Source organism: Cynocephalus volans, chromosome 11, assembly GCF_027409185.1.
Source record: "Cynocephalus volans isolate mCynVol1 chromosome 11, mCynVol1.pri, whole genome shotgun sequence".
Classification (NCBI taxonomy): domain Eukaryota; kingdom Metazoa; phylum Chordata; class Mammalia; order Dermoptera; family Cynocephalidae; genus Cynocephalus; species Cynocephalus volans.
In genome coordinates this window covers 54,590,974-54,602,703 of record NC_084470.1, presented here as the reverse complement: position 1 = coordinate 54,602,703, position 11,730 = coordinate 54,590,974, and the positions used below count along the sequence as shown (strand labels likewise).

The following is an 11,730-nucleotide window of genomic DNA, read 5'->3' as shown; positions in this document are numbered from 1 at the left end:
TTCTTGTTTTATTGGGATCTGGTATGGCCCTTTAAATATAAAATATACATATAAATGGAGACATTTCAAAAGTGTTCTCTAAATAATATTCTGAAACCAATCTTAGGCAGTTTTTAGAAAATAAGATTTAGAAGAACAAGGAAGAAAACAGAAATTATCCTAAGGGAATGCATGGACACGGGTAAAATCATGTACAATGGCCACAACACCCACAGAATAGCCTTTGCTCAGAACAACAAGTGTTTACCGAACACTCACTGGATCCATGATCCTGCAATAACTATTACAGACAGACTGGTCGGTACTTAGGACTCAAGAAAATATACAGCTCTCGTTGCAAGTATCACAGTAAAATTTATTCTGTAAAATACATTGTGCATAACTTAGCAAAGATCAAATACTGTAATAGATTTTTTTTTTTTTAAGAAAACGTTTAGCAGCCACTGTATTTTCAGGAATACAAGGATTGTGACATTCTCTGCTAGCTCAATCTTCACAAAATTACATATACTATACCCCAAGGTAAAATTTAACTTATGAGTTAAAGGCTGGCCTGTCAGCTCATCTGGTTAGAGTGCAGTGCTGATAACACCGAGCACCAAGATCAAGGGTTCAGATCCCCATACCGGCCAAATGCCAAAAAAAAAAAAAAAAAAAAAGAAGAGCTATGACAACATTTTTCAAATAATGCAAATTCAGTTAGTAGGAAAATAAGTTTTGCTTGATATTTGGGTATATCTTTTCCTAAATCACTTGGCACATCTATGACCAGAAATCCATTCACTAAGTGAACCAAGTACCTTCCCTCCTACGGTTGAGAACAAGTTTCATATACAGAAACCTTCCTGTACGAGTGAAAACTGGCATTCACCCAGCAAAAGATAATTAAGAGAGATTAGACAGTGTATCATACAAAAATATGAAAATATTTCCCAAATTATGTGTACCATTTACAGGTTTGAATCTGGCCATCCAAGACATTAACTAAAAAGTAAAGGCTATTTTTGTATTTAAGAGAGATCAGGGGCCGACCCTGTGGCTCACTCGGGAGAGTGCAGCGCCGGGAGCGCTGAGGCCGCGGGTTCGGATCCTATACAGGGATGGCCGGTGCGCTCACTGGCTGAGCGTGGTGCGGGCGACACCACGCCAAGGGTTGCGATCCCCTTACCGGTCACACACACAAAAAAAGAGAGATCAGACAACACATCTTGGCTCTTACATTGCCTTCTTGCACTAACCCAGTTAATATGACAAGTGAGACAAATTGTTCATTGGAAAGCTGTATACCGCACTTCAGTATAATTTGCCTATTCTTTTGTAGTGGAGATAATGTTGAAAAATAGAAATTCAGTCTTTCTAGTAGTTAATCAACAGTGATAAAAACTTACATTTCCTAAAAACTACAAATTTCCTAATTAACCATTTTAAAAATACAATGCAAACCATTAAACCATTATTTGCACTAGTTCACTGCTTTTATTTACATAACCACTTTTCTCCTAGATAAGCAATGTTAACAAAACATAAGGCAAAGGTGCCTTGGTGACAATCATATTCAATTTTCTTTTGTGGAGGGCTTTTTCAGCAGCCAGTTACCACATGGAGCTTTTTTACAGCTTCAAAGTTTTCCTCATTTTAAAAACACAAGAAAGTGCTATACTTGATGTTAGTTATTATCAAACAGTTCAATCAACCTTATAGAATTTTTGTAATAAATCTTCAAGTATGTAATGATTTGATCAACACAATACTCTTAATAAAAAACAAAACCAAGTTCTAGCTCATTTCTGGTGCCATGAGACATAACAGCACCACCCATTTTTATATTTTAGTGGTAGAAATGTAATCCAGTGTAAGCACCTATCTTTAAGAGTTAGATGTTAGTGAAAATATGATATGACTTGGCTTACTGGAAGGTAACAGTCTTAATATCCCCTTAAGTAAGGAAATCTATTGTTTGCTGCATTTGGATTCATGAAAAAGAACAGCATTAATGGGGAGAAAATAAGGATAGACTTTTAGTTAAGCCTTACAGTACTTGAATCACTTAAGTATTAATATCATATTTCCTTGGAAGTGTAGAATTATATACAGAAGGCTCCAAGGAGTTATGTTGTTGCAGATTATGTCAGGATCAATCGCATTTAAAATGTTGAACATGGATTTGCAGCTTTAAATATAAAACAGAAAACCAGAAAAATTAATGCTAGTGATCAACTCTCATCCTTTTAACTAAAAACCTGCCTTGTCACTCCATTTCAAAAATGAAGTGAAGTATTCTAAACTGACAAACTTTTACATAAAACTACAATGAATTTGTATTAACTACATCAGTTATTAGAAATGGTAAATACATGTAGAAAATAAAGAAAATAAAGTCCACCTTTACAGTATATAACATAATAGACCCGGAAATCACTTCTTTAAATTGGCAATATAGACTGTAATATAAAAAGTACCCAACTAGCAAACTTAGATTAAAGTAAAAAAAAATTTCAGTTGAAAAATAACAATTTTTCAGTACATCAGAGGGACAGATAACCTTTTATTTAAAGCTATCAAATTTGGAGACTCTCATGTATTTCAATTTCGTGTAGGAGAAAGGAAAGCCTTTCTTCTAGAAGGCACTAACTGGTTTAAATGTGCAAGCAACTTCATAAAGAAAATATGTGCAAAGTACAGTCAAGTAGACTGCCTAGTTCTTATATTTGATTCCTTACTCTTCATTGTAGACTATGAATTATTGCTGCATAACTGTATCAATCACCAGGTTTTTCCACAATGGCTTCAGTGTGTTCAGTCCACAGTGTCACAGATCTCCTTCACCTTCTGATTGAACTCTTCTGGTTGATCTGCATATACATAATGCCCTGCCCCAAGAATAGCCTAGGTAAGGAAAAGAAGTCAGATGGTCAGTGAGTAAAAGCACTTAATAAAACACAACGATATATAAGCAAAGGCACTTAGCAATAAAAGTGAGAGCTACTATATTTAAATAAAACATAAGATAAAAGAATAAGTAACACTGATCTGTAGTAACTATTAAGTATTTCCATCAAAAGGATCTGAGAATAGGAAAATCTACTGAATCTTAATCAAATTTTAATATCAAAAAAAATCTCTACATTGACCACCAATAAAAGGAACAAAGTGAGAATGTGCTGCCTTGTGAGGTGGGAGTTAGTTGAGGTACTACTGGACCAGTCTCTCTTTCAGTGTCTCCTAATGCTAAGATGCTGTGGCTCTACGGACAGGAAAGGCTCCTTGAAAGGTGATTCACTGTTTGGACATGAAGATTTATGTGGGTCAAACCTTATCCCCATCACATGTGATATCAGGTTTCTGTCTGAGGCTGCTGCACAGGTCAAATGCGAAATCACGGGATGATCTAAAACCTCGTTTAAGGGAGGTAATAAAATAGACTTCACTTACAACTGAAAACTAACTCAAGCCACACACTTACTATCGTCTTCACATATGAATGTGGTCGTAGTGACTGGATGCTTGTGCCAGAATTGCCATCTATACAGGATCGGGCGCCGAAGATCACTGAAACTGGAATGTCCGGATGCATTTTACCAATTCGCTGAAGCATTGGCCTTTTTGCCCATCCATAAGGAATAGTCATATTCTTGAAAGCTGTCTCACCACTTTAAGGGGAAGGGGAAAATCACATTGTATGGCTTTTGGTGATAAGTATACATTGCACTCTTACTTCTATCAAAACACTCATATTTCGCTTTTCTAGCATTTAAGAAAACCTCAGCTTAAATAGGAAATAATTTACTAGATAGTGTAAGGAACAAATCTCACAGAAGATAATATCACTGTTAGATAAACAAGGCTGCTGTATACTCTAGTTGATTAAAAAAAAATGTTATCTTCTTCTAAACCCAAACATGCACCTCTAATTCTCTATCATTAAATTATTAAACTATTTCTTGTGGGGATAGTAAAATATGTTTTTTCATTCTAAATTACTTCAGACTGATATAGAATGTAGCTTTTCCATGGGTACATGGCACCAGCTTTTTACCTGCAATGGCAAAACTGTTACCAAGTTAAAAAGAAAATTAATTATGCATTCTTGCAATCTCCCAAAATAGGTCTATTTTGCTCTCATGTCTGCTATTCTTGCAGAACTAGGCATCATTCTGAATTGCCTTTTCTGAAGAATTTGAGTTCACCACAAGAAAGGCAACAAACTAAGACTACATGGGCACATGTAATCATGAAATGAGAGTCAGTGGAGTAAAACACTAAGACCAAGCAGAAATATGGATGATGTTCCTGGGACACAGCTCTGAAAACTGTTAGAACAAGTCAATGAAGTATGTAGACCTAATCTACCAGACCCACTGCCTAGCAAGTCATAAACTCTCAATCTCTTGAAGACACCAAACTGCCAGCCTCCCCTACTCCCAGCAGAGAACTCCAACCTACTTTATTAAAAAGATTGAGACTACAACTACACCTATCAATAGCTTCCAAGGTCTCAATATTTTTAATAAAATAGTGTACACCTTTTCTGCCACAGTGAGGGATGGAAAAAAAGGGAGGAGGGCTGTCTCTGCATCTAGTCTCTTAGCCTTTCACCCAAGTTTAAAAAAAAAAGGATAAGGTAACACTCTATGTTTTAAAGCATGGTCCATGGCCCACCTATACTAGAGTCATCTGAAATATGCAGCCCAGAACTGCTGAGTCAGAATCTTAGAAATAGGGATCAGGAGTCACATTTAAGCTTCCCCAATAATTCTGGTACACAACAAAGCATTAGGACTGCAGCTCTCCTCTTCATACTCCAATCCAGATGCTCTTCCTAGAAACTCTAGGACGTTGTCGTTCACCCTCCTCCTATCTTCCCACTATCTTCAGGCTCTGTTCTCTCTGCTACTACCTTGCACCAACATCCATAAGTCATATTTTTAAAAAACATGTTTGGCCCTCTTGCTCCCTCTGGCTACCATGCATGTTCTCTCTGTCTCTGTCTCTGTCTCTTTCTCCTTCTAATTAATGTTAAAATACATGCAGAATCTCTCCCCCACTCCACCCAACCCTCAGTTATTCCTCACCCACTGCGGCGGTGTTTCTCATTCTGATCTACAGATGTAAAGAGCTACTCAGTAAAAGAGGGGTGCAATCATCAAACGAACTTGAAAAAGGCTGCACAGTATCTCCCATGCACTTGGGAGATTCAAAATCCTTTGGTAAAGTAAAGGTTCTAATAAGATCCAGGGTACAGAAATCCATTTGCTTTTGTTTAATTCAGTACCCCCTCCCCTTTTTTTTGAACATTCATACTCAGTTTGGGAAATACTGACTTATGTGAAATTCTTCTTTGACTCTCAGCTCAGACCACCTCCAAGAGATGCTCAAGACCAAGACTTCTTCATCTTATCCATAAGCATTTTGGGGGAAGAAAGTACATCTTACTTTTGAATTTCCTATCAGAACCCAACATAATGTTTTACATAGTAAGTACTCTATGAATAGATGACTAAATTAAGTATTAGACACTTGTCCTTTTAAATTTAGTCATTTTAACTACTGATAAAAATCTCTGGGCTACTCACATACTTAAAAAAAAAAGTCTAAAACATAAACATAGTAAATTTAGAATCATAACCCTTACCTTGGAGTCTGTACATTACAGTGGTAGATGTATTCTGTCACAGTATCATCTTCAAACATTGAAGAATACTTCCGTTTGAAATCAGGCCTTAAACGCTGCACTAGACTTAAACCTATTTAATAGAAAATAAAAACATGTATGTTTTAAATTATAATTAACTTATAGACAAAATGATATAGAAAGTTTTAGTGCCTGCTCATTTAATGAGTGGTATGTGCATACACACACACACACACACACACACACACACACACACACACACACACACACACACACATATGTCAAATATATAGTTCAGGTGGAAAAAAAGCACAGATCCTGAAAGCTGTTCTCCTCAAGTTCCCTAAGAAAGAATTAAAATAAGAATTAAAGAGTGTTGTATATTGACCTACAGATGTGTTTTAAGAAGGTCAAAAACTTAGTTTTCTAAGACTTGATTTTGTAGAAAAATAAATTCTTTAAATATGGCAGGTGAGCAGAGCAGCCCACACATAAAATTAACTTATTAACTTGTACTTCCTCCATTATTACAACACATTAGCATCAAAATGAAGTGAACTGGGATATATAAATATCTCTGTGGGAAAATAAGTTCAGAATTTCTGCTTGGAACACTAGCAACACTCTCTGTTAAGGTCATCCACGGTGGCTCCCAGCCCTAGTCTTGAGGAGAGAGGCTGAGGCAAGGCCCCCAAGGGAAAGAGGATGAAGAGCAGAAGTCTTCTTCTTGCCACAGTTTTCCAGTCTGGGGCCCCAGGGGCTGGCTGGTTTCCCTTTCTGGTACTACTACCCATTCTAGAAAGGTTTTACTTTTTTACTGGCCCTCCCTTACTAGAAGGAATTATACCGTTGTACCAAGAATTTTTATGATGCAGTTGATACATCACCTCCCAAACCCCCAAGTGCAAGCAAAAGTGGGAGACAGAGGGCATGACATTAAAGGTCCTCTCCTTGGTATCTTCCCTCCCACATCACTGGCTCCTAATTTCTTTTTATACTTTGCTTTTCCCGTATTTGCTTTTTGTGTACCTGTGATCCGGTAAAATCCATTTACACTTCAGGGCTATATAGACTAAATGAAGCTCTGAAGTAGTTCACCAAAGGAGGACCACACATGTAGGAAGGAGTGGCTCTACTACAGAGGGGGTGAAAAGACGGCAGGTAGGGAAAAAGTATCATCTATAAGAACAATGAGGGAGTGTACTGTGATACCAATTCAACCCCTATGCCTGCTTCTGAGTCCTGCAGTCCCACTGCTCTCCCCACACAAAGAGATGGCTCTAGGGCAAGGAGGGCCAGGGCTGGGCAGAGGAGAGCAGAATCTACAGTCATCCATGCAGCAGTTATTTGCACACCCTCATCCACCCCCTATACCTCTCTCCTCTTTTTTTGCTAACAGAACCCAACTTTTCTACAGTATCAATTAGACAGCAATGTGCCCAGGAAAGCAGGCCCCTCCTTCCAGCCCCTGGGAACAAATCATGATTGGCCAGTCACAGAAATGTATACTTCTTTGCTGGTGGGAGAACTAAGCATGAGCAGAGACATAAGGGAAGGCCTGCTGGAGCTTTCCAGGGAAGACTTTCTTCCCTGATAAAGAGCATTATGGAGAGAAGGGCCGTTTTTCATGCTCTCCTTTCTTCTTGCTCAGAGTGCTATTTTGTGAGATGATGTTTTGTGCCATGGCAGTCATAAAACAACCGTGAGGAAAAAGGTCAAGAGAATCACAGACACAGATCCAAACCCTAACATCAATGAGCCAGCTACTAGAAGAACTGCTGAAACCACCTACGTCCAGCAAGCTTGATAAGGAAATGATAAAAGGCTTTATGGCTTAAGCCACTTAGGTATTCATTACTTGCAACTAAAAGCACTCCTAACTGATACAGTTAAAAGGCAGAGGTTCACACCATCATCATCTGTGACAATGAGGGAAGAAAATTTCCATAGCTTTGGGGCTGAGACAGAGCAGCTGAGAGTCAATTAAACTTAAATCAGAGACTAAACACTGGCACCTCAAAATATAACCAGAAATATATATCAGGAGTCCCCAAAAGGTCTGTGGAAAAGGATGACTTATCTTCCCAACACTCTGACATTATGGAGAAAGGAAGGAATCTATGAGTGTGGTGGTACCTGTTATCCCCATGGTCAATGAAATTAGGTTTTGTGATCTACCAGCTGGATATCATCAATTGCCCAAATGCTCTCTAATGCTCACCAACAGGTCAATATTCCACACTTCTCCCCATGCTCTGGGCTAACAGAGATACTTGTATACTTCCTAAAGACACTCTGCTTGCTTAGCCTTTTTCAGAATGTTCAAGACTGACTACCCTCATCCTCAGCATTTCCCCCTATTTCTGATTTGCTAATTACTTGTTCACAATATAAAGACTCCCTTTTGAGGAGAAGAACCTGATTTCATTCATCTTTGTGCGTGGCCTGGTACTTAGAGGAAGAGAAGAAAAATTAAGCGTTCAGGTTCTTTTGTTTATTTGTTTTAAGATCTTGACTAACACTGGTGGTTGGTAAATACTCCTCTACTGCTAATCTATAACCATTTTGCTTTCCTAGGACACAAGCACTCACCAAAAGGTCCTGCAATCCTAAGGCCAGCTAAAGGGTTAAAGGGACTCAATGCTGCTCCCAAGACTCTGATCCAAACTGGAATTGGTCTGTCTTGATCTGCAAGGTCAGGTCTCTCAGGAAAACCCCAAGGCTCCACTAAAATGAGATGATTAACCCTGTTGGAGAAAGAACAGATTTAAGTTCATTTGGTAAATTCACCCTAAGACTATAAAGAACCAACATGATTTACTAAGTAAAGGTAGAATGAACCACCTTCAAAAACCTCCACATAAAGAGAAGACTAGAGACCAAACAGGTTATATTATGGTCTTATTATGTGTAAAGTTTTGAGATTCAGTACAATTTGAGAGGTGTATGGTATAAAGGTGGCATTATTTTTAATATATCTAAATGTGGATAATAAAGATGTGTGAAAGTAGGGTATATAACTGTGTTTTCTTGAGAAACAAGAAAAGAGGGCATTTGTTATTGTCTAAGCTACATTCTGGCCGATGGTAGATGTCACTGACAACTCAGAAAAGTCCAGTGATTCCATGCATCTCAAGGTTGACACTGCAGAAATGACTAAAGATCAATATCACACTTTCATAAAATAGCCTCAGATACCAATAATAGTTATCTCCTGTGAATCAACCATTTAAAAAATTTGAGAAGTTAAAGTGGGTTCAAAAGGACATTAAATGAACTTTTCACAAACATGAGATGAAGACAATGTAATATGAACTAAAAATATACCACCTAATTTGCGATTCTGGAATTTGGTGAAAGGGAACACATCTATCTACCCTACCCATGATATCATGATATACTGGCATTACATTCTGTTCCTATTCCTCTCCCAATTTTCTCCTCTATTGACCAAAGAGACAGAAAATCTTTAATCTCATTTCCTATAAAATTGTTTCATATCATTAATAGTTTTAATTTTTCCATCTTATGAGACTTCTTTCTAATGAAAGAAAACCAGAACTATCAGCAGTACTTCCATGTGGCTGAGTCATGCTTTCATACACCATAAAGATTCTAAACAAAGCACAAAGGTCCTCCTACACAATACAATGTTCAACTGTAACCAAAACAACCAACTGAATGTCAGCTAAAATCTCTGAGGATGAACTAAAAATGATTCTGTAAAGTCCCTTTCCCAAGTCACAAGGGAAAGAAACTAAAACATGGGCATGGATGGTATTATTCCTTACATAAAATCTGTTTTATTATTTTTATCAGCATGTATAAGGATAAATTAACTCATCCTTTAATTACATTTTTTCAAACAGAAAGCTTTAAAGCACAGACCCAGAGCATACAGCTCTAAGAGCCCTTGGAAAATACTCAGTCCAATCTTTCATCTCAGATGAGAAGGAAGATGAGACACATGATGTAACTCACCCCAGGACACCATGCTAGTTAATGTACAGCTAAGGCTAAAACTCACATTTCCCCACTCCAGCATACTAACAGATCCTAACAAGCCATTGCGCAGAAGGCTTTCTCTCCTAAAAATAGGCTAAGCAACACAAGATAAACATATTAGTAAAGGTAAATCTTAACTTTTATCAACTCTGGGCCAGTACTAATACTATACTCTAGATTTCATAAAAGTGAAGAGATTTGTAGATCCTAACTATGAATCTGCATGGAGATACATATGTGAGAGTTTCATATACTTACACTAAGTGTCTTCACAGCCTGAAAGTTTTATACGATAATATTTTCTAATAATGTACAAGAAAGAGGTTGGAAATGAGTTTTGTTTTGTTTTTTCAGTGGCAAAGACTATTTTTTATATGAGATATGAAGTGGGGCGAGGGGAAGGCATGCCAGAGGTTTGAATGGAATTAATGAAATAGCCACCTAGTTGAAAGCAGCAAAGATTCATGCTAGGAAACAGCCAGTATTATTCACTATTGATTTACCTCTTAATAAGAAAAATAAACTCTTTGTTAAAACATACCCTACCCTAAAATAGTGTTAAATTTTTGTTGCAAATTTGTTAAGGGATCTTGTCCAGTCTGTTCTAGGTGCTTTCTGACTTGCTAACCCAAGAAGGGGCAGGACCAAAGAAAACTTTAGGGAGGAAAGTCTCATCTATTTCTAGATAAGTGACTGTTCTGTTTTTGCCTTAGTTTTGGCTTGCCTTGTTTAATATGATCTTCAAAATCTCATTCCTAAGTAGAAATGTCAGTTTAACTAATTATGCAAAGTATATACACTAGGGCAGATGACCTTTTTTGTTTTTGAAAAGGAGTAAATTGTCCCTGTACTTGTTCAATCCTGTGTCTTCAGAACATTGCATGGTGCTTAGTACGTGGCAGGTGCTCAGCAAACATTTGGATTCTTATGCATTTCCACGTTTCCTTTTGGTCTTTGTCTATAACAATATACAAATTTTATAAAGTATAACCATAGATAAGCACTGGAGTTAGATCAGCCTGAAATTTTCTGGTCTCCCAGGTGACAGTAAATCACTGCTATTTCTTATATTAATCTTGCAGGTCATTAATAAAATCCATTTAGAGGGTCAGAAACCAGTCTGGCTTGTTTTTTAATAAAATTATATCATTTAGAATAGAAAAATACATCATAACAAGTGTGAGTACTGTCCCACAAATCTTCCATTTCAGACACTCACTCACACACACACATAAAATTCTTACTGAGGGTCATGGTCAAAAAATTTTGAAAAATTTTTAAACATCTAAGTCGTAGTTACATATCTTCTTCTACTACATGTAAAAGACTCCAGAAAATAATTGCTGTTTATTTTTGGTTGTAACTATTGTAAATAAACCATCCAAAGCACTTAGGTTGCTGGCTATCAAATGATAAGTATCCAGTAAATGTAAGCTAGTTATAGTAGCAAAAATAGGAAGACTACTAGAGCGGAATTTATTCCAGAGAGCATGGGAAAACAGTGGCTGGAACCAGGTGAGCAGCAAGTAATTTAACTTTCATTCTTCAGGAAAGCCTGATCACAGGTTTTGGCTCATAGGTTATTATAACCTTGTACCAGACCAAGTTCCCAGGCTATCTTCTTATCTCCTCTTGTAGTGAAAAGATGATCTCCTCACTCGATAGGAATTATTTGGCTTTAATGTATATCTAAGCTGTTATAATTATCCAAACCCTACACTCTAATATTCCAGAGGACAGACACCCTGCTGGGATTGTCAGTTCACACCTAGGGTAAGGAATGGGTCCAACCAGACAGCATATGTGGGTCACCCTATCAGACATCTTTGTCAAGAATCGGAGGCTCCTTTAAACTACAGGAAAAACAAAGAACCAGCAGAGCAGGAACAAGAGAAGAGCCCGTCAGTTTTGAAACATAATAAGTCATTCTTCTTGATATTAGTCATTAGAGTTGAGGATGGCGAGATGATTACAGCCTTAAGGGCAAAGCCTTAAGGTGGACAACACCTGCACCAACACACTGGCATTTCATCTGGTTTAAATGTTAACAAGGATTTAAATGTTAACAAGGGTATATAAACCTGACCTTCATG

At 37.5% G+C, this 11,730-nt stretch overlaps 1 protein-coding gene across 3 annotated transcripts in view; it reads right to left on the bottom strand.

Moving 5' to 3' along the window:
* Positions 1-331: 331 nt before the first annotated feature.
* Positions 332-11,730, bottom strand: part of ABHD5 (abhydrolase domain containing 5, lysophosphatidic acid acyltransferase) — a 28,084-nt gene continuing 16,685 nt past the window's right edge. For 2 of the 3 annotated variants that reach the window (XM_063114891.1, XM_063114892.1), the window contains exons 4-7: positions 8,225-8,379; positions 5,633-5,744; positions 3,464-3,650; positions 332-2,886 (exon numbers count right to left, since the gene is read on the bottom strand). In XM_063114891.1, the coding sequence (XP_062970961.1) occupies positions 2,797-2,886; positions 3,464-3,650; positions 5,633-5,744; positions 8,225-8,379 (544 nt within the window). In that variant the 3' untranslated portion in view covers positions 332-2,796. The remainder of the gene's footprint in view (positions 2,887-3,463; positions 3,651-5,632; positions 5,745-8,224; positions 8,380-11,730) is intronic. The other variant, XM_063114893.1, reaches the window with a different exon arrangement.